Source organism: Centruroides sculpturatus, unplaced genomic scaffold (genome assembly GCF_000671375.1).
Source record: "Centruroides sculpturatus isolate CEXI.00-Female unplaced genomic scaffold, Cexi_2.0 scaffold53, whole genome shotgun sequence".
Lineage (NCBI taxonomy): Eukaryota > Metazoa > Arthropoda > Arachnida > Scorpiones > Buthidae > Centruroides > Centruroides sculpturatus.
Window position 1 is genome coordinate 821,585 of NW_019384350.1, and position 21,407 is coordinate 842,991.

Sequence of the window (21,407 nt, forward strand, 5' to 3'; positions counted from 1 at the left end):
TTTTCTCATTTTTGGCTTTTTACTCCTTTGGGCATGAAAAGGCACCTTTTTTCATATCTATTGTAGGTTCAGCCGGACTGGGAAAGACTATGTCCGACAGACCGCCCGTGAAAAAATTCCTGGTTCACCCGGATTCGATTCTGAATTCCCCAGAGCAATAAGTTGATCGCCTCGGCTATTCTGCCTTCAAGATCGGTCCTATTAACTCTTTCCGTCCTGTGCCTACTTAGAGGGTCTTTTATCAAGCCCATTAAGGCTGTCCATAATAGGCCACCGGATAGTGAGAAACGGGCCTGACATATCCGGAACGGACCACTCCGAAACATTTCTGGAGTTTTCGACCCGTTCGGATTCTATCCCGGGTCTCCAAAGTGGTAGGCTACCACTTTAGCTGCTCGGCCATCCATCCGTTCAGGTAACCAGGATTCAATACAGAGTTTATTCAGAAATTTTTAACGAGTAGATTCTAGATATATCGAATCCGTTCCTGGCTACTTGGTAGTTTCGTGGACCTCGCCGAACCTATAATAGGCTTTTAAAAAAGACGCTTTCGGTTGCCCTTAAGGCAAAATCGTTAAAAAAGAAAACGATTATTGTAATTATTTTCCAGTTAAAAAAATACATTTTGAATAAAATCAAATATTTTCATAAGAACGCTTACATTAAATTTATTTGTAATTTTTAATTAAACCTTAAAAATCATCCAATTTGAACACCATGTGGCAACACTGATCAGTATACACAGGAGGCGTCGGCGGCTGGTTCAAATGAAAATGAGTTCGGATAGGAACAAAAGATGTAAGAAGTATTTATCATTTATTTTATCGATTAAAAAAATATAATGAATTATTCGTATGTTTTTTTATTGTTTTCAGACTTGGCAAAGAAGGGAAAAAAGAAGAACGGGTTTAAAAACAAGAACGAAAAATTCATTGCTAGGTAAAGAAGGAAGTAATGCTTAACTCATTGTCTATATATAAATACATTAGGTAGATGTTAACTTTAGGTAAATAGTGTGTTTATAATTATATGGATATTGTACTAAAAGTAACGCCTACAGATTCTTTTCTTGTATGACTTTTTTGTTCATTTAGGTTCCAAATTACAAAAATTTCATAAAGTTATTGCAAAATACAGCTAAATAAATTTTCTATCAATGTTTTCTCTGACAAAATGAAAGATATATAAATATTGAAGGAAAAAATTATAATAATGGTAAATTTGGTTCAAATGCTAAGACTGGAATAAAGTATGTCAGAAAAAATGCAAACCAATGAACCTTATAAATGAAATTCCAGTATAAATTCCATTTTGAACACAGTATGAAGATGATGATCTAAATCAGTGTTTCTCAACCTCTAAGGAATCGTCATCCCCTTCAACGTAGTATCGCCCCCTTCAGTAAAACCGTTACGTAGTATCGCCCCCTTCACTATAAAATTCCGATGCTGAGGGCCAAGGCTAATGCCAAATTTGTACTGCATTGAATAGACTAGTATAATGTTATTTGTTTAATTATTGTACAATATAACGAATAAAATAGCTAATTATTATTAATATAATGTTTTACTATATCACCCAGAAAATTGTTTTTTGCCCCCAAAAATATAACTTATTCCTAATCGCCCCCTCAACATGGAAAAACGCCCACATGGGGGTGATATCGCCCCCGTTGAGAAACACTGATCTAAATAAATCATCATCATCATGCTAATGTGTTCCAAGATGGAATGCAAGGAAAGGAACATTTTAAAATTTTTTGAAAATGTTCAAATACATAATGCATGAGTGTACTGTACATAACATGATACAATAACAATATATAAGTATAAATGATAATTTACAAAAATTTTTTAAATCTATCGTCTGTTATGAAGATTGCTGTCATCTGATAATGTGTAAATTTTAGTCCGGTAATTTATGAAGTATTTGCTAGGTTAACAAATCTATAGTGTTCCTATGTATATATCTAAACTTTCGTTTAAACTTTATTTAATAATAATGTCTAAAATTTGAGGTTTCAACATCTGTAGTTCTAATAACTCGTCTGAAAGGTGTGATGCTTTTGCTGGTAAATACTTTTTAATAAATTAAACCAAAAATTAAGTGGCATTAAAATGAGATTTTAATTAATGAATATAATAATAAAACTGAAATAATATGTAAGATATTTGATTGATATTAAAATATTTAATCAAATTTTAAACTAACTTGGTAATATGAATCTACTAAACACCAGGGCTGTCAAGGGGAGAAGCTGGGGATTTTTCCCTGGACCTATAGTAGTTTTTACTCCTATAAATTAGATTTTATTTTTTGTTACGATTGCTTTTATTAGTAAAAGAAAGAAAAATTTATGTACAGTATTTCATTTGGTCAGAATGAATGGTCCCAAGATTAGAAATGGGCTCCTTTTGCTGTCGTGCTTGCTCTTGATACTGACTACAGCTACATAAAATTTGAATATTTAAACATCTTTCTTCATTATCTGAAGAAAAAAATTCTAATTCTAAATTTTCAAAAATTTAATATTAAAAATTTCAATTTCTATAAATTTTAAAATTTATTACATTTATAGAAAATATTCATTTATACTGGATATCTGATTTAAAATATTTAATGAATATACTCAAAAATCAAATAACCTTAAAAGTATTTAGCATAAGATGCATTTAAAAAACTTCATTCTAATTTTTACAATTAATTTATTATTTAGAGAATCTGAATCTATAAGCAATGAAGAAATTTTTTCCAGTTCTGAAGATGAACAAGAAGATCAGAGAGATTATTGTAAAGGTAAATTTCAAATTTAAAACCAGTGAAACTTGAGTATTTAAGAGTTATTTGAATAAATAATGTATTTTTTTTTCTTAAATGAAATAGTCAATGTTGAATTTGATGAAATAGTCTAGATTAAATTATCTGTAGAATATAAATGAGTTGTAACTTTTAATGAGTTTTGAAGTTATTATATTGCATTTATAAATTTAGTATTTACTATAAAATAGTATAATGATAGAATTCATTATGAAAATGATATAAATTTAAAATGATTTGATGAATTTACTATAACTATAATTGTTACAAAACAAAAATCATTAAATTACATGCTAATTTGGAACAGTAATACTAAAAGCCAAACATGGATGACAATATTCAAACAACATTGAATGTCAACAACAGATAAAACCAATCACCAAATTTAACTATGAAGGGCAAAAAGAGACTTGATGGAACCAGTTGATGTTCAATATCACCTTAATCTTATCGCTTTTGGGTATCTGCCTCAACCCAGATACAAACTTCTATATAGCACAATATAGTTTATTTTTTTAACAAAATAATCTACAATTTAAATTGAATTAAAAATAAATGTTTAATGGACTAAATTTATTTAAAATAGTAATTACAATATTTTAAACTTAACTAACCAAATGGGCTTGTTTGCCTGATTGGCTAATCCAAATGATTAGTCAATCAGTGACCGGCTTATGAGAGACCAGAGACAGTGACCAGAATATGGCCCCAGGTTTTTTATTTTATTATTTCAAAGTTTATTATTTGAATCTTAATTTTTATTTTAAAGCTTATAAATTATATTTTATTAATCATTTATAACAACCTTTCTATGTTAAGTAGCTATTACATATACAGTATATGTATTAAAACAATACTTCAGAACTCCATCTTTTTATTTTCCTGGCCATTATATATAAATTACATAGGAAAGTATTGGATTCATGTCAAATTTGACCCTCAGAGCTTTTTGCACATCCTACATGTTTTGAGACCTCCTGAATCCAAAAAAAGGTAAAAAAAATTGTGTGTTTGTGTTGGTGACTATTTTGCTTAATATCGCTGAATGGGGTAAAGATTAAGTAACGAAATTTGGCATGGTGGCTTGTGTATGAGGAGCAATGATGCTGTTATATTTTGGTGGTTAAAGGTCAAGGGAGTGAAGAGATAAAAGGGTCATGTGTATCTCCAGTAGGGTCAGACTTGATGATTTTAATTGTTATTAACATTTATACTTTTTTTTTTATAAAGCTTGCTTTTTGCCATTTTATAGTAATTAAAAAAATTTAAAAAGATTTTTTATAATAAAACCTCATAACAGATGGCACCACACACAATTTTATTATATTGTAATTAAAAAATAAAAGTTATTTTCTAAATAAAATCTCATAATAGCCAGGAAAGTTATGCAACTCATTGCTGAATTTTTTATTAACCTCTTTACATTTTTAATTGTTAAATGTTAAATGATATTTTAGTGCATATGTCTCAATGCAATGCTTCTGCTGCACCTGATACTAATCATTTTCAATTTGTTACTGAAATACTTAGGTACAGAAAATGGATGCATATTCATTGTAGAAATGTTCAGATTTTTTAAATTTTATTACTTTTTTAATTATTGATGCTAACTTAATGTGATGAAATGCACGCAATCTAAGTTTGATAATCTGATGTGCATAGTTTTATAAAAAACAATTGTATTTAATAATAGGTTAAATGAAAATTACTGCTTTCATAATTCTTGGAATTATAATCATAGGTTTATATTAAAACAATTCTATAATATTTTTTCAATGTCTTATTGTTTTAATATTTGAAATAAAATGATAATTTAAATAATTTCTAATATTTATACTCTGGTGTAGGAGGGTATTGTCCCGTAAAAATTGGAGATGTGTTAAACAGTCAGTATCGTATAATTCGCAAGTTAGGATGGGGACATTTTTCCACTGTATGGCTTTGCTGGGATTCAAAGTAAGTTATTAATTTTTGTAATGGATATTGTAAATAAAATTTAATAATTTAATATATACATATATATATGTATGTATATATGTTATGCTCAAAATCGCTCATTGAGCGAAAAAAAGACCACAACACGTGGTCGTTTCAAAATGGCCACAAAGTGAAATTCATGCCATGGCTTTCATGATATTTGACCACTATGCGTTGTGGTGATTAAGAAAAGCCATAACACATTCTGAATGTTAGCTAATGTAACCACGATACAGGATCATATGATGCACAGTGGTTTGTAACTTTAAAATATGGATTATAGGCTCGAAACATTTTTATTTACAATTTTTTAATGCTGAACAACATTAGTTCTACAAGTTTTCCTAGAAATTTAATTTTCATACTTAAAAAAAATTTCAAAGAAATAAAATATATGGAGAAAAATAGACATTTGTTTCTTTTGTTTTGCTAAAAAGTGCTATAGGTCTAATTAAATATACTTGTAGGTGCTTGATACACACGATAAAATAAAAATCAGCTGCTAAAGTTAAAAACCACTGTGTGACGGATTTATTATGGTTAAAAGCCACCACATGTTCTGGATGTTAACTAATAACGAGCGATGATAAGAAAATAAAACTTTCTTTTTCATTATGATTTATTTATCTTATATATGCAGGTAACAAAATTATTCACCATATACAGAAATTTAACTTGGTTACTTTACAACAACATTTAATTATTCATGCATTTTTATGTTCTTTGAGTGACATTTGCATTTTTTATCAATACAGTATCTTTTACAGTGACACATTATAAACCCTTGCTTACTTCCAGATGTTAACATGGATGCTGAGCGAAGTGTTAATAAAGTTGAGGGTGTGTTCTGAATGTTAATAAAGTTACTTTAGAAATTGTAAATTCATTACGAGCATAAAGTCGATCAAGAAGACTTTCGTTGTTTTCTAACTGATAGAGACCTGATGGATTAATGCTCATAACAACAGCTAAAACATTTCTGGGAGCTGCACATCCCCTATCAACATTAGGCACCCTAACTAAAACAATCGAACCAATTTCAACTGCAGAAAATTACCCAAATTGACAAAACTCTGAGCTCAAGCTCAAATAAAAACAAAAACATAAGATAGACAATTCTATGATGCAGATCCCTGTAATATTATTGTGAAATAATAATCAGAACAATTATTACTGTTTTTGAAAATTTTAATAACTAAAATGTCTTAGGATTTTTAGGCTTTATTTACATTACATAGGTATTAATTTACATCTCATATGGAGAGTGCCAATGGCTCAATGGCATGAAGGTTGAGAAAAGTGAAATCCTACTCAGGTGTATCAATACAGTAATACCTCGGTTTTCGTTGACTTCAGTTATTGTCAGTTTCGGATTTCGCTGATTGTTTTTGGACAGATTATCGACAAAAACCAAAGTATCACTATACAGTGTACACCCATGTACCTAGCATCAATCTGCATTATTTCTTTAGCTTCTGTTGTCCTATCCTAAAACCCTCCAGTTATAGGGAAAAAGAATGGTTTTAGCTAAAACTTTTTCCAGCAAAACTTGTGGAGTGATAATAGCATAAGAACACAGAGTAGTTTTACCCTAGATTTACCCTAAATATAAGACTATCCGAAACAGTACTCTGAGAGGTTGAAATTACTCTAGAAAACGGTAATTACCGTAGAAATGGCAGCACTGGTCAAGAATGAACACAATACAAACTCTGCAAGTGTTTGCAATGCACTTGTTGACAAGTTACAACCAATCCTTCGTATTGTGGTTGCATCAGCTAACATTCAGAACGCATTATGGCTTTTCTTAATCACTACAATGCGTAGTGGTCTATTTGACCACTACGCATTGAAAGCCACAACACGAAATTCGCATTGTGGTCGTTTTTTCGCTCAATGACCAATTTCGGTCTTTGAGCCTAATGTATATATTAAATGTTATATACAAATTTGAATTATGAATTAAAAAAATATATTAAAAAATTTACTTTAAGTTCTAAAATGATGTTTCATAAAATATATTATATTATGTTTTATTTATATTATATTATGCCAATAAATTATATTATGTTTTTCATTAAAGAATGCTTTCTCACTAATTTTTTCATTAATGTTTAGGACAGTGTCTTGTAGAATCCGTTAGGAATTCTATGAATTTTATGTACAGGTACACCACTGAATTTCCAGTATCCTAGGTTCCAAAGCCTTGCTGGATTAACCATTTTGCTGGAACAACTGTGGTCTTGAATAATATCTGTAATTCATCAACAAATTTGACTCACTAATTACATTTCTTTCATGTCTAAAGTACACAAGGACTGCTAGAAACTTAAATAAATAAATGATATATAGTTACTTATACATTAATACATTAATGAAACAAGATGATTAAGCAAAAATTAAATACAGTTGATGAGTCAGTACCATATATGTTACACAGCTTGCACACTGAAACACCACTGTCCATTTTTTTCAGCAGTTCTGCTTTATCTTGGATCAATATCTTGGATGTTTATGTTTGATATGACTACTGACACTTATTTTTCCTAGCCATAACTAAGTTTAAATTTCAACAAAATTAACTAAGAATACAACAAATTTGCAGTATTACTACCAAGTGCAGTGTTAATAAGCATGCCCAACACAATGCCATCTGAGACCACCCAGTAAACTAGTCTGATGACTGCAGGAATTACAAGTTCTCTCTTGCAATTTTGTCCAGATTAAAGGGATGCTGGACCATCAGTTGCAGAAATTCGGTTGTGTACCTGTATAATAAACATATTTAAATTAGACTAAAAATTATCCAATATAACAAAATACAAAACATATATCTAATGTGTATTTTTATTTAAATGTAATTTTTAAAAAAATACATTATCCAAAAGATCAAATGCCAGCAGTATGTATATGATATTTGATACAGCACTCAGTTTTATACCAGTATGTATGATTTATATTTCATATTACCTTTTAGTTACTACAATTATATGATTCAAATTTGTATTTTATCAAGGACGTACTAAAGATAATCTACTGCACCAAGGCTAAAGGTTTTATCTCCAAAACACTTAAAAATCAAATTGTTCACTTGATATGCCTAATTAGTATCTTTTATCAATACTACCAATATCTGTAATAATTGCAGAACCTTTTTCACACTAGATAATGGGCAGTATTGACCAGAGCTATGGGGTCAGAATCAAAAGCAATTCTTGAGTTACTGGAGTTGGAATCAGTAAAAAATGGACAGGCTCTGAACTTTAATAGGTTACAGTTCTAAAAGATAGTCTGGTTCCCATTGATAGTGATGGGATGTCTTGGATGTTGTTTGCATTCAATTGATATAAAAAGTATATACCGTGTTTCTCCGAAAATAAGACAGTGTCTTATATTAATTTTTGCTCTGAAAAACGTGCTAGGTCTTATTTTCAGGGAATGTCTTATTTTTTCCAGGAAGAAGAATTCACATTTATTATTGAACAAAAAAATTCCCAAGTCGAACTTAGACGAGAGTGACGTATATCCAATGTGTTGAACTGTCGCCTTTTTATAGCGTCAACATCAGACTCGATGACCAATTAGTGCTTACTGAACCATAGCACTATGCAAATGTCATGTGGCGTGATTCCCGGCCGACCAATTAGCCATCACCAGCCGTAACGTTATGCAAACCTGTGATTCCCAAGCCATAGTCTTATGCAAATCATGCCGTGTGGCGTAATTGTCTGCTGACCAATCAGTGGCTGTACTTTCAAAAAGCCAACGGCCACTTTCAACCATCTGTCGATGACCATTACGACTAAAAAAAAAACTTCGCTAGGTCTTACTTTCAGGGGGAGGTCTTATATTTCACAATTCAGCAAAACCTGTGCTAGGTCTTATTTTCGGGTAAACACGGTAGTTAGTATCATGAACTTGAGGAGTCAAAGTTGGAGTCAGACTCAAAAGCATTTGTGTTTCAACTCCACAGCCTTGGTATTGATAAAGAATACTAATTATGCATGATACCAGGTGATATCAAGTTTGGCATCTAAATTTTATATATTATTGCCAATGGAAATTGTTTTACAATATTTACATCATTTAATAACATCTGTAAAGTGTAATCTAAGATCAAATTAGTTGTATTATTTTTTAAATAATTTGTTTATAACAGGGAAAAAAGATTTGTGGCTCTAAAGTTAGTGAAAAGTGCAAGTCATTTTACAGAAAGTGCTGCTGATGAAATCAAGTTATTGAGAAGTGTAATATATCCTAATCAAAATTACTATCTTATGGTAATGTTTTTGTAGTTATAATAATAATAATAATAATTGATTCAAGGTTAGAGATACTGATCTAGATGATCCATGCAGAGAGAGAGTCATCCAACTTCTAGATAATTTTCAAGTAAGCAGCATAAATGGAAATCGTATCCTTTCTATATGTGATGAAATATAAAACCTAATTCTTATATTCATAAAATCATACTGCATTTAAATTTACATTTTACTAAGAATTACTCTAGAAATATAGATTGATTTTTTTTTAATTATACTAATTAGATACTTGCATGGTATTTGAAGTATTAGGTCATAATTTATTGAAATTAATTATTCGATCGAACTATCAAGGAATACCCATCCAATGTGTGAAAACAATTATATCTCAGGTAATGTTAATATATTTTTATGTAATTTTTTAAACACAAAATAGCACTAAGTTGTATTTTGAGATTATAATAAAGTTTGATATAAATTCAGTTGAATATGTTTTTAAGTAGATTGATACAAGCAAAGTAAATTTTATATAAGAATATAATGAAGTAACATAAAAATTTCAATTATTTGTAGTAGAAACAAGAATTAGATCCATAAACAAATCTTTCTTATCATATACATAAGTATATCAGAAAACAATTTTCAATAATAATCATATCAATAACAAATCAGTTGGCTATTTCTTTTCCATAATTATATGATTTTAACAAGTCATTCATTTATTTGAATCATGTTTAAAAAACATTTGATAAAATTATAAGAATACAAAAAAGCATATTTATTTATTGAGGATCCAGTGATATTCTTTTTTTAAATGAAAATTTGATGATTTTCATTTTAAAAACAAAATATCACTGGACTGTAAATTAAGAACTTAATAACCATGCTGATCTTACAACCAATAGGTTTTGGAAGGTCTACATTATCTCCATACAAAATGCAATATTATTCATACAGATATTAAGCCAGAAAATGTGTTAATAACAGTTGATGAAAGCTACATTAAAAAGCTAACGTATGAAGTAATTCAACGCCAGAAACTTGGACTTAGACCTTTGGCATCTCAAGGTGTGTGTCAGAGTGAAATTTATTTTCTATATAATGTTTAATTTATTGCATACATGTTAAACTTATAATTAATTATTTTTTAGTTTGTAATGCACCAAGAGAATTAAAAAATTGTAATAATTCAAATATGTCAAAAAACAAGAAGAAGAAATTGAAAAAGAAAGCCAATTGGCAACAAAAATTGATTGAAATGGAAGTTCAGGAATTGGAAAAGTCTGAGACTGATGAAAACATTCATGTTAGTAACAAATTTTTAATTCAATATTCTCAGTTACATATGAGAAACATTAATTAATTTTAAAACGTTTTTCTGTTTACAGATTGAATTGTGTCCAGGAATTAATATAGAAAAAAGTTGTTCTAAAGAATAATTTTTAAACAATAAATTTAAGGATCAATAAACTTACAAGTTCTCTAAATCAGATATCAGCTCTTTCTGTTAAAATAGCAGATCTTAAAAATGCATGCTGGGTGGTAAGAATAATTTTAATTTTTAGAGATTACAAATCTTATTTTCAGTTTTCGATTTCAAAATCATATTTTGTGTTAAAGAATCAACATTTTATGGAAGATATTCAAACCAGGCATTACAGATCTCTTGAGGTATTGCTGGGTGCTGATTATGGACCTCCAGCAGACATCTGGTCTACGGCTTGTTTGGTAAGCTGAATTGTTACAAATTATGGATTTATCCTTATAAAAAAAATGAACAAACTAAACTAAAAGAATATAATTTTATTTTATAAAAGATTTCTTTTAGTACTTTCAGGAAAGTTGGTATGTTGTCTGGAATTTAGTGTTGGAAAATTTAATTTCTTCATTGCCAAATTTATTGTACGATATGCACAAAATAGAGAAAATATTCAAATGTATATTCAGTTTTAAATATTTTTTGATTCAGTTGATTATATATGAATTGCAAATGATACATCTGTACCAAACCAATTTTAATCACCCATAAAATAATCTTAAAAATATCTCTGTGAACTGACTTTGGATCATCCTGTATATTGTACTGACATACAAAGGAAAAATTTGAAGTTACAGTAAAATTAAATAATTACACATACACTAAGACTTAATGAACTAAAAAGTTCATTAAGTCTTAGTGTATGTGTAATTCAAAAATAGTTAATTCATCTTGATTAATGTTGCTTTATTCAATGTACAAATTAAATAATTCTTATAGTATGATAACATGGAAAATAATCTTTATATTGGATAATTAAAAGATCTAAAATTAAGTTCATTTTTAGTGTTGTTGAGAATATTGAATGTCAAAATATTCTCAATAACACTAAAAATGATATCTAAACTTATGGAAATGTCTTGACATGTAAATTCTTTCCAGTGTTTGAACTTAAAACATTAATTATAATTCTTTTATCTGCAGGCATTTGAACTAGCTACAGGTGATTACTTATTTGATCCTCATTCTGGTGAGAAGTATACAAGAGATGAAGGTCATTTGGCATCTATAATAGAATTACTTGGAGAAATTCCTAAGCATATTATTTTTTCTGGAAAATATTCTCGAGATTTTTTCAATAAAAGAGGTAAATATGACCATCGTATAAATGAAACAAAATTTATTACTTTAAGCCTGTGGTTCTCAATCTTTTTGAAGTTGGGGAACACTAAACTTTGACATTTTTTTCCACAGAACACTTACATCAGCTGTAAAGCAGGGGTGACAAACCTTTTTGAAAACAAGAGTGCACTCGATCTAGTATATGACATCATTGGCATTTGCAGATTACATTCCCATACAAAAATTATTATACATTGTATTGATTTTTCTTTTGCTACAATTCTTAATTGTATACAGTTGACCCGCCCCCTATAACACGGGTTCCTATAGTTCGGATTCTTATATCACGGCAAAAAAATTGCAACAGTATTCGTACAAACATGCTAAAAAAATCTCCTATAATTCAGTAAAACATCATTGCCGACTCGTGTTGCAACAGGATTGGTCGAATCTAGACCAATAGTGGATATTGCACAAACCATTGAGTTTAAATGAGCAGCGGACCTACTAAAAATCATTTATTATTTAATGCCCATAAAAATTATATTTATATTAATGATGTCTCCAAAGTTCAGCAAATTTTTCACAAAACAAATAATTTATCAGAAAGCACGCGAGTGGCATTCGATGACAAGCTCCACAACAAAAATAAGCTTAAGCAATGGTGTAGTCGAACGGTGCACGCTCAATAAGTAATCCTACAATTTTTTATTTATAGCATAGTTTATATGGATTATTCCAAAAAATTATATGTATTTTGGAAATGTTGAGTCGAGTTAGTCTAGAATCGATTAATTTTATGGAAGAAACCTTTCAAACAGCCATAGTCCGTAAACTGCATATGTGCCGGGCTGAGATTGGCTGGACTCATAGAAAATGGATTCATAAAAACCAGAACGTATCTACCGTGTTATAGGGGGGTCGACTGTATTTTGATTTTTTCCCGGAACACTTGAAGTGGTTTCATGGAGCACCCGTGTTCTGCAGACCACGGATTGAGAACCATGGCTTTAAGCATATTATAAGTAAAATAATCTTTATTTTCAGCAAGAAAAAAGTTTTCTTTGGAATAATTATTTAGGCTATAAAAGAAAATGAAAATTAGGAAGGAAATGCTTTCATTAATTAAGCAACTATTGTAAATGATATTTTCAGTTTCATTGTTATAAATCCCTCAATGAACAGAGATTCAATATAATTTATAAATAAGTGATATTTAAAAATTACTTATATATGGGAGGGTTTGAGGCCGATACAGCAAGAACAATCATTACGTTATTGGTCAAGTTAAGCAACTTATTGCAGGATGGGTTAATATAGGTCAGGAGTGATTTTTTTTTGCCCCTTTCAACTGGAAAGAACATAGATCAATATTCAGGCTAATACAGTACTTTTATGAAAAAATGAAGTGGCATCTATAAACAGTCAAAACTTTTAAGAAAAAGTTGAATGGAAACACAGACGTGATATTGTTTATGAAATTGAAATGGCTGTATTGATGATTGCGAAAATTTTCTACTTCCTAATTTTCAATTACATTTTCTATATTCTTGGGATTATTGATTTATCAAGTTACACACGAAATGAATTAACTATAGCCTGTATGTAGCGAGACACTAAGAAGTCTAGCCAAAATATTTAAATATAGCTTGAAGAAATCCGGCTTTTGGTTATATATGATAAATAATGTTTTATTATTATTATTACAGGCAATCTGAAACATATTAACCAGTTGCAACCATGGAATCTGTACAGTGTTTTGACAGAGAAATACAAATGGAGATCATCCGATGCCCAAGGATTCATGGACTTTTTAATTCCCATGTTAGCTTTCGATCCCAATAAACGTGCCACAGCCCTGGAGTGTCTGAAGCATCCCTGGCTCAGTTCTTGACATAATTTCTACAGTTAAGTGCTGCCAAAAATACAGTATTATTTAATAAAATAAACGACTATTGTCAGTCAATAAGAAACGATAAAAAAAAAATTAAATTTTTTAACTGTGGAATTTTAAAATTTGATAAAAAGGTACTATTATTATTTAAAATTTTTGATTTATCTGTTGTAGAGCTTATTTCAAATAAAAAGTTTTTATACTTAAATGTCTGATTTTCTTTTTGATGTACTGGTGCTATAATTAGAGAATTTATCACAAGTGGGTTTAGTTGGTACATTGATTGCTTGTTCTACTGTATTTGAAATTGTTGGAGTTAAGCATTAAGTAACTTTGATATGTTCTCTAAAGCTTAATTTCAACAATTTTAAATAGAAGAAGCAAAGTACCAACAAAATACTCATTTTTAATAAAATTATCTTCAAAAGTTCTTAATTTGAACCATTACCAAATTATGTACTTTTAAAATTTCTAAGCCAAAAACTAATCAGACTTTTGAAAATGTATTTCAAATAAAATGAAGAATGTGTTTTCAGAAATATTCAATAAGTAAAATACTTCTGAAAGCAAGATTTCATAAAAATTTCATCTGTCACAGAAGCATGCTAATATTCATCAGTTTGTTAGTAGCTATCCAATACTTCTATATTATTATCGTTGTCTGCATTTTCCAATTCCAACATTGATCTAAGGCTGCTAACCTTACCAATAACCTAATTCCATAAATAAGCCAATGGATTTGTTTTAAAGTCTCATTTATTGTAAGCCTGTAATGAACAGTTAAGTTCATTTGATGATATATTGTAACTAAGAAACGAAAATTTCTCATCGATTCCAGTTTTTCTCAACCCTTTTTTTATCCTTGGCCCTTTCCGAACTTAATGTTTTTGTGGCTCCCCATAATACTAACTCGTTTTGATACATTTTGCATTGCAGACATCATTAGTTATCACGTAACTTTCAACCTTTAATTCAAAACGTGCGGGTATACGATATTACTATATATAATTATTGTTATGTTGATGATTCATATTAACGTGGGGAACCCGGCAGTTTGGAATCGCCGATTTCGATGAAATTTTGTGGATGTATTGTATTTACTTGTACTTAAACTCTACCATATCCGCAAGACCACTATCAGCGTCGCCCGCAATTATGAAAAAGGAGGGGGCACCAGCTATAAAAAAACCATCGTACATTACGCAGGGAGCTTCAAACTCTGATTCAACGTCGGATCAGCGCTCCCACAGGTTGGTGGCGCTGGTTACTCTCGGGGCTAATTTGGCCTCGAAAACAAAGAATGGGGTGAAAAAACTTTATGGGTTAATTGTACCTAAATAACTCCCGTTTTTTTGCCTGGACCGCATTTAATCAGAGACAAAGCTTTTATTCGTATTCTTTGTCTCTGATTAAATGAGGTCCAGGCAAAAAAACTAGGGTTATTTAGGTACAATTAACCCATAAAGTTTTGTCATCAATTTTGAGGAAATATTTTTGAAAAATTGATTTTTTAAAAGTAATATAAAGTAAACCGCACCATGGATATATACATATCTATTACGTATAAAGAATGGGGTTTTGATCAACATACAACGAAGTTGTATGGGTCAATGGACAAACATCGTCCATTAGTTTCTTTTATATTTACAGAATAAGCCACGAATTTTCTATTGTTTTGACCCCCTTGGGGATTAGGAAAAGGGCGACCGAGATAATGACCCAATGTACGGGCGCCCCTGCCCACTATTCAGGCATTTTCCAGAAAATTACGATAAAAGTTTTTCTATACTCATTAATTCAAACACAGAAGATGGATTCACGTGTTTGCAGATTAATGATTTTGTTTTCGGGTTCCATTTCCTTATGCGAAAGTAGATTTTTTAATTTGATCTTATCATCATAAAATTTGTTACTTACAACTTTTAAGGTCATTGAAAACATATTTTTTTACTTTGATCACTCACTCCATTTTTAGAAAGTACAGTACAGTACATACTGTATAACATTATAATCACATTTTGTATAATTTAATGTAATGTAAGCTTTTATAAAGACTTTTTAATTAACATTTTACAGTCATATGTAAAACATGAAAAGGTTTTTAAATAACAGACTCGTGGGGTAGTCGAACAAATTCTCAAATATAAAAAGATATTCCATTTTCCAATTAAAAATTATCCCGCCGAAATGTACTCCTCTTTGTCAGCTTTTTTTCTTTGTTTTAATAAAAATATGATAATTAGACAAGTTAAAAACTTTTTATAAAGTGGAAAAAAAAGCTCAATTTTGAGGGTAGGGACGGGTTTCATTTTTTAAAAAATGCTAATAACGATTAAAATCGTCATTAAGTCCGACCCTATGGCGATACACACGACTCCCTTTATCTCTCCACCCGTCGACCTTTAACCACGAAAATTTAATAGCATCGATCCTCCTAATAAAAACTTCCCTGTAAAATTTCAGAAATATTCGACAAAAAGCATAGACGTTATTAAGCTTGAAACAGGGTGTACAAATCGTGCCTCCCACACACTGTAACATCAGTTTTTTGCATTTCTCTACGTTTCAGGTCCCGAGTCCAAAATTTTTACATTACAAAAAGAAGCTTAGTTTTTGTTTGTGAAAAATTAGACAGTTAATAAATACGATAGTAAATCGAACCCATTGTTACGCGTTATTGAAACAATACAACAATTAAACATTATTAAAATAATATAGAAGAAAGAAAGATATCGAGACGTTTTATTAAAAAAATTATTGAAAAAAATGAGGTAAGAGTAGAGGGATGTTAAAGTCCTACCTCCAATCATAATAGTTTCGAACTGAAGACTTAAACACGATGTTTTCTATTGTTCGAAACGAGAGAGATTTAACAACTTTTCTTTTCAGCATGGATCTCAAATTATCAACAACTTTGCTGATGTTTATTTATTTCGTTGCCATTTCGTCTGCCTTGAAATGCCCGAAAAGTAATTTTAATTAATTATTCACAAATTTGGTTACGTACTTTCGTGATAATTACCTATTATATTCTATAGGAAAAGATTTTGATAATACAAGTGAAGGTTCTTTCGCTTCGACATGCCACTTCTTGGAGGAGACGTTGGTGAACGTATTCAATTACGCAAATCGGGCTTTTGCATCGGCATGTCAATGTTTTATGCATTGGCTGAAAATTTTCGTCTATCGCATTTTGTGTGCAGCCGAGAAGTGTATTTCTCTGGCTAAATGCTACGTACGACCGAACCAGATGGAAAATTCCGCATTCGAATCGGATTTTCGTCCCAAAGATAAATCGTTTTCGATTTTCATGATGGTCGGTAAAATCCTCCTAATTCCTGGAGTTATTACCATCTTAACCTTCATAGGAGTGAGTTGGACGTAGTGTTAGCATTAGCATGTAAATTTTACAGCTTCGTTCTTTAACGATTTCGTCTTTGTGTTTCAGTTCGTGTTTTTCCAGGAGTATAAAGATCAGATTTCCAACCTGATCAATGGTCTTTACGAATTGGGAGCTGGAGTACAAAATTGAAAGGAAATGAGAATATTTAATAAAAAGAACAATAATATATATCAAAATTTAATTAAGAACATTTAAAATCAAACAAAATATTAATAAAAGTTTATTATTCGAAATTTTGCTGTTTATCAAATGAGTATTGAAACAATTTCCATCGCGAACTGATCAAATTCACGTAACATATTTTATTAGTTATTTATAAGTATTCTATTTTTTTTTTTTTAAATTTAAATGCGTTTGTTATTAATTAGCGATATAAGAGAATTTCAAATACAAAGTGAAAAAGTCAAATATTGCTGATAAAATTAGGTTTTATTTAGGTAAAATTTTAGGAAACGTTTAAATTTAGATTAAATTGGGAAACTGAAATAAAAAAAAGTGCCAAACAAAACCACTAATTTCTATAAATTTAATCAATAAAAAAAGAATTACTATACGTTGGAATCTATCGTGTAATATTTTAATACATTGAGATAATTCAGCTGTATTAAAACATTATAGATTATGAAACAAATTTCTTATAAGATATTGTCATCACTTCAAAATCTATTCTATAAAGGATATACTACATGTAGAGTTTAAATTGTTTAATACTAATTGAAAACATCTAACGTGATTCTAATTCTTGTGTTTCAATAAAGTGCCGAAAGAGGAGGAACACAGAAGGATAACTTAAGATTCTGAAGTAAAATTTTTTATTGGAAAATTACAATAAAACTTCTCTTATGTGGCAACCTCTGAAATTCCCTGTAAAACTGCACGCTTTAATATAAATCAAACTCCAACTTGGTGGCGACCTCATTTAACTGGCCAAGATAGGAGCGTCCTAAAGTGACATTTATCTCTGTTTACGTGGCCAACAGAACACGAAAATCTCACGTTTATAAACTGACAACATTGTGTAGAGCGCTTTAAACGGAGTTTTCTTGCTGTAGTTTTGGGACTGTTTGCTGAAATCCCTCCTCCGGCTGACAACGTTTAAATAAAATAAACATTTTCTTCATTTAGTTTCTTGTTTGGATCTCTATCAAATTATTATTTCAGCAACCCAAATAGTGCTGTTTTCCCCCAAACTAATTACCGACGACTTTTGTGTGTTATAACTCTTTTTTTATTCTTTTTAAGTACCTTTAATAAGATGCATTTCGGACTCATGTCGTCCCTCTTCAGTTGTTACATATTAAACTGTACAAAACAAACGTACAAATAATTTCCCGATTTTAACAATAAAATTATTAAAATATAAACAATAAAACAAACTTACATTTGGTGTACAAATCAAATTATTAAATATACATTTGTCTTTCAAATCTTCAAATACATTATTAAAATTAACAAAACATATACCATAAGCACACATATTTCCTGAATATTACTTTGAGGTGAATTTTACCTGGAAAATTTTCATTCAAAATCGTGACATGTTGAACTCCATTTCACAATCTACTCTTTTCTTATCTCCCTTCTTTATACACAATCTAGTTTTTAGGATATATTATTCCTTTGCTCATTAAGTAATAGTTAATTCACCTCAAATAAAAGGTAGTCTCTGTAAGTGAAGATTGTGAAACGATAGATTTGTAAAGACAAATATTTTCTATTTTTCAGTAATCTTGTGTTTGAAAAAAAAGAGATAGATTTGAGGATTTTTACCCAAGTTGTCAGCTTGGTTTTTAGGTGCAGGTGACTATCATAACCAACGACAAAATAAGACTGTCTGTTTAATCTTGGAATAATACTGGCGATACTACTAGGGTCTCAGAATAGTCATATCAAGGCATTTTCTTTTCCTTTCTTTAACTTGGGATGCCTATATAAAGGTACCCTAATTTAAACTAGATTTTTATCGAGTAAAGTATTCACCGTAGTTTGCAAATGACGAGAATCGCATTTTACAGCTTGAATTTTAAATACTATAGTATTAAATTTATTTATTTTTTAAAAACTTCGAAAAATTATTTTTTAACACTGGTTTGTATTAAGTGTGGTATTTTGATATTTTTCATAGCTTTTTTATTTTGTTTTTGTTAATTGTTTATATATAATGAAGATGTTTACTCTTTAACATTTTCCTTATATATATATATCGAAATTTAAAGTATATATATATATATATATATTAAATTTTGATTATTTATTATGATTATTGACAAGACTGTCTTGTTTATAAAATCGTACTGCCCGATGTTCTTACCAGCATAGAGGTATGAAGGAGTACATGTCGAGAGTTGATATTTGGCACAGAGTATTAGGTGCCCAAATTATTTGTGCATAAAAAATCCAGACTTGTAGGTACTCAGGGGACCGAGAATCGAGTCAAAATAAAATACAAAATGGCGACCCTCTTCTACAAACAGGCAAAACAGGCACCTCACCCCACTGAAGTCAGGTGGGGAGAGTACCACCCACAGTCATTCTAAGAAGTAAACGCTGACCTTAGGAATGAACACGTAGTTTATTCTATGTTAAATAAAATTTGTAATCTAATTTTGTAAATTTGGGAGTGCTTCAAATATGACGTTAAAACGGTTTTATGTCGTTACAAGTGGATTTTTTTAACATTATCTAGTATAGTAAAATCGTGGGACCGATAAAAATTTGACGTTATATTAGGGTTATCGTTACATCCGATGACGTTATAATCAGGTTAAACTGTACACTGTTTGTGCAAAATAAAAAATAATTTCGGACGATACAATAGCCACAATTATTTTTTTCAAAAACGGGAAATTTTCGTTACAAAAATTCAACCCGGGCCGACACGCAACGGAGAGAAATTTTGAAATCAGATAGGTTAATTTCATCGAAGATGCATCGTGGACGATCTCGTGGTCGTGGCCGGCGAAGTTTGAACGATCGCGCCCAAAAGCAGGGATATCAGATAGGAGAATGAGAACGACACCTGCCTTGAGCATCGAAGTGGTCCGTCTCCGAGACATAGTCTTGTCTCAAATACGGTTTTACTTGTTTTTCATATTTAATTCTTTTTTATATTTTGCTCGTAGGTCTACAATTTTTCAAATTGCAGCCCAATAATTTGTATTTCATTTACTTGTTAATGATGATGGGTACTACCAGAGTCGGTAGATTAACTGGTCTTTCGACTTCCTATCTTCGCTCGTTGNACTTCAGTATATACCTAGCAAGAACAACGATCTCCTGCTAACAGTGGCGCCGACTAGCGGCAAATATTGTCTCTAGCTAAGTTTGAACTATTAGTCGAAAGACCAGTTAATCTACCGACTCTGCAGTTAATCTACCGACTCTACTACTTATTGCAGCCATAAATCACCTCGTTGTTAGAAGGGAGAATAATTTTTATATGTGTCATAAATATAAATATAAAAAAAAGTATTTTTTCTAATTCACGAGTTTCATATATCGTTAGTGAGAAGAGGTAGTGTTGAAATTGAATTAATCATTAAGTTTTTTGATGCGATGTTCATAACTTCACAATATTGACATAAATTTATATTTACTTCACATAACACGTGACAAAACATAATAGACCAATTTATGCCATGTGATTCAATAACCAATAAGACTATCTTATAATATAATCGAGATGGGTTGAAAATGATAATAATAGTAAGCGCATAACCCAAACGGTTAGAAGTTGAAGTTGAAACACAGTCAAGGTATCAAGGTACGTCATGAGAATGTACTGTACACCAAGAAGGGATTTTTCGAAATTCCCCCGCGGGGGAGAGAGAAAAGATTAAGGCTTGCCCTGAAGGGTCATTCCTTGAACAGTGGAGTTCGTGCATCGTTCGGACGGGTTTTCTCCACGTCTGTAACGCCTAAATAGGGGCCAGTTTCCCTTGAAAATACCTCTCGGAAGGCACCCCAGGCAGATCGCCCAAGTGTTGCATTGCCATAACTAACTAAACAAACTTACCCTGAAGAATTCGAATTTTACTGTACTATTTTAGATGCGGATTTTTCCGTTTTTGTGGGAAATCGAACATATTTTTAGACATATCAAAAAATTCTCTAATTAGTCTCGGAAGAGAGTGAACCTAATTCTTGCACCCAGTGAAAAAGGGTAAGATCGGCTTTAATCTAATAATCTTAATCTTCGCTATCGTTACTTCTTGACCGAGCAACGCCGGGCTCATCTGCTAATATACATATATTTTATATCAAAATGTACAGAACAATATTTTGTATCATGCTGCTTTGGTCTGAGGAACAAATAAATAAATTGGTAAACTAATTATTTTGTCACAAATATGGGTAAACAAAGACATATCAACTTTCATTTATTTCATTTAATTTTTTTTTCAAAAAATTTATAACACTAACAATAAAAACATATTACACCTAAAACTACTATCA

At 30.5% G+C, this 21,407-nt stretch overlaps 2 protein-coding genes across 2 annotated transcripts; both read left to right on the forward strand.

Moving 5' to 3' along the window:
* The first annotated feature begins 717 nt into the window (after positions 1-717).
* On the forward strand, positions 718-10,504 carry LOC111637599 (SRSF protein kinase 1-like). Its single transcript, XM_023383121.1, has 10 exons — positions 718-798; positions 876-939; positions 2,717-2,796; positions 4,665-4,773; positions 8,954-9,041; positions 9,121-9,208; positions 9,342-9,448; positions 9,962-10,124; positions 10,208-10,362; positions 10,445-10,504. The coding sequence occupies exons 1-10, from the start codon at positions 768-770 to the stop codon at positions 10,493-10,495; spliced, it is 936 nt and encodes a 311-aa protein (XP_023238889.1). The 5' UTR covers positions 718-767; the 3' UTR covers positions 10,496-10,504.
* Positions 10,505-16,249: 5,745 nt separating this feature from the next.
* On the forward strand, positions 16,250-17,179 carry LOC111637639. Its single transcript, XM_023383182.1, has 4 exons — positions 16,250-16,320; positions 16,439-16,518; positions 16,588-16,919; positions 16,998-17,179. The coding sequence occupies exons 1-4, from the start codon at positions 16,316-16,318 to the stop codon at positions 17,079-17,081; spliced, it is 501 nt and encodes a 166-aa protein (XP_023238950.1). The 5' UTR covers positions 16,250-16,315; the 3' UTR covers positions 17,082-17,179.
* Positions 17,180-21,407: the final 4,228 nt, after the last annotated feature.

Bases quoted from the DNA above. Each gene is read 5' to 3' on its own strand.
- LOC111637639 (XM_023383182.1), top strand. The intron at 16,519-16,587 runs GTAATTTTAATT...TATATTCTATAG, and splicing joins TGCCTTGAAATGCCCGAAAA to GAAAAGATTTTGATAATACA. The intron at 16,920-16,997 runs GTGAGTTGGACG...TTTGTGTTTCAG, and splicing joins CCATCTTAACCTTCATAGGA to TTCGTGTTTTTCCAGGAGTA.
- LOC111637599 (XM_023383121.1), top strand. From the start codon at position 768: ATGAAAATGAGTTCGGATAGGAACAAAAGAT. The intron at 9,449-9,961 runs GTAATGTTAATA...TACAACCAATAG, and splicing joins TGAAAACAATTATATCTCAG to GTTTTGGAAGGTCTACATTA. The intron at 10,363-10,444 runs GTTAGTAACAAA...TTCTGTTTACAG, and splicing joins AGACTGATGAAAACATTCAT to ATTGAATTGTGTCCAGGAAT.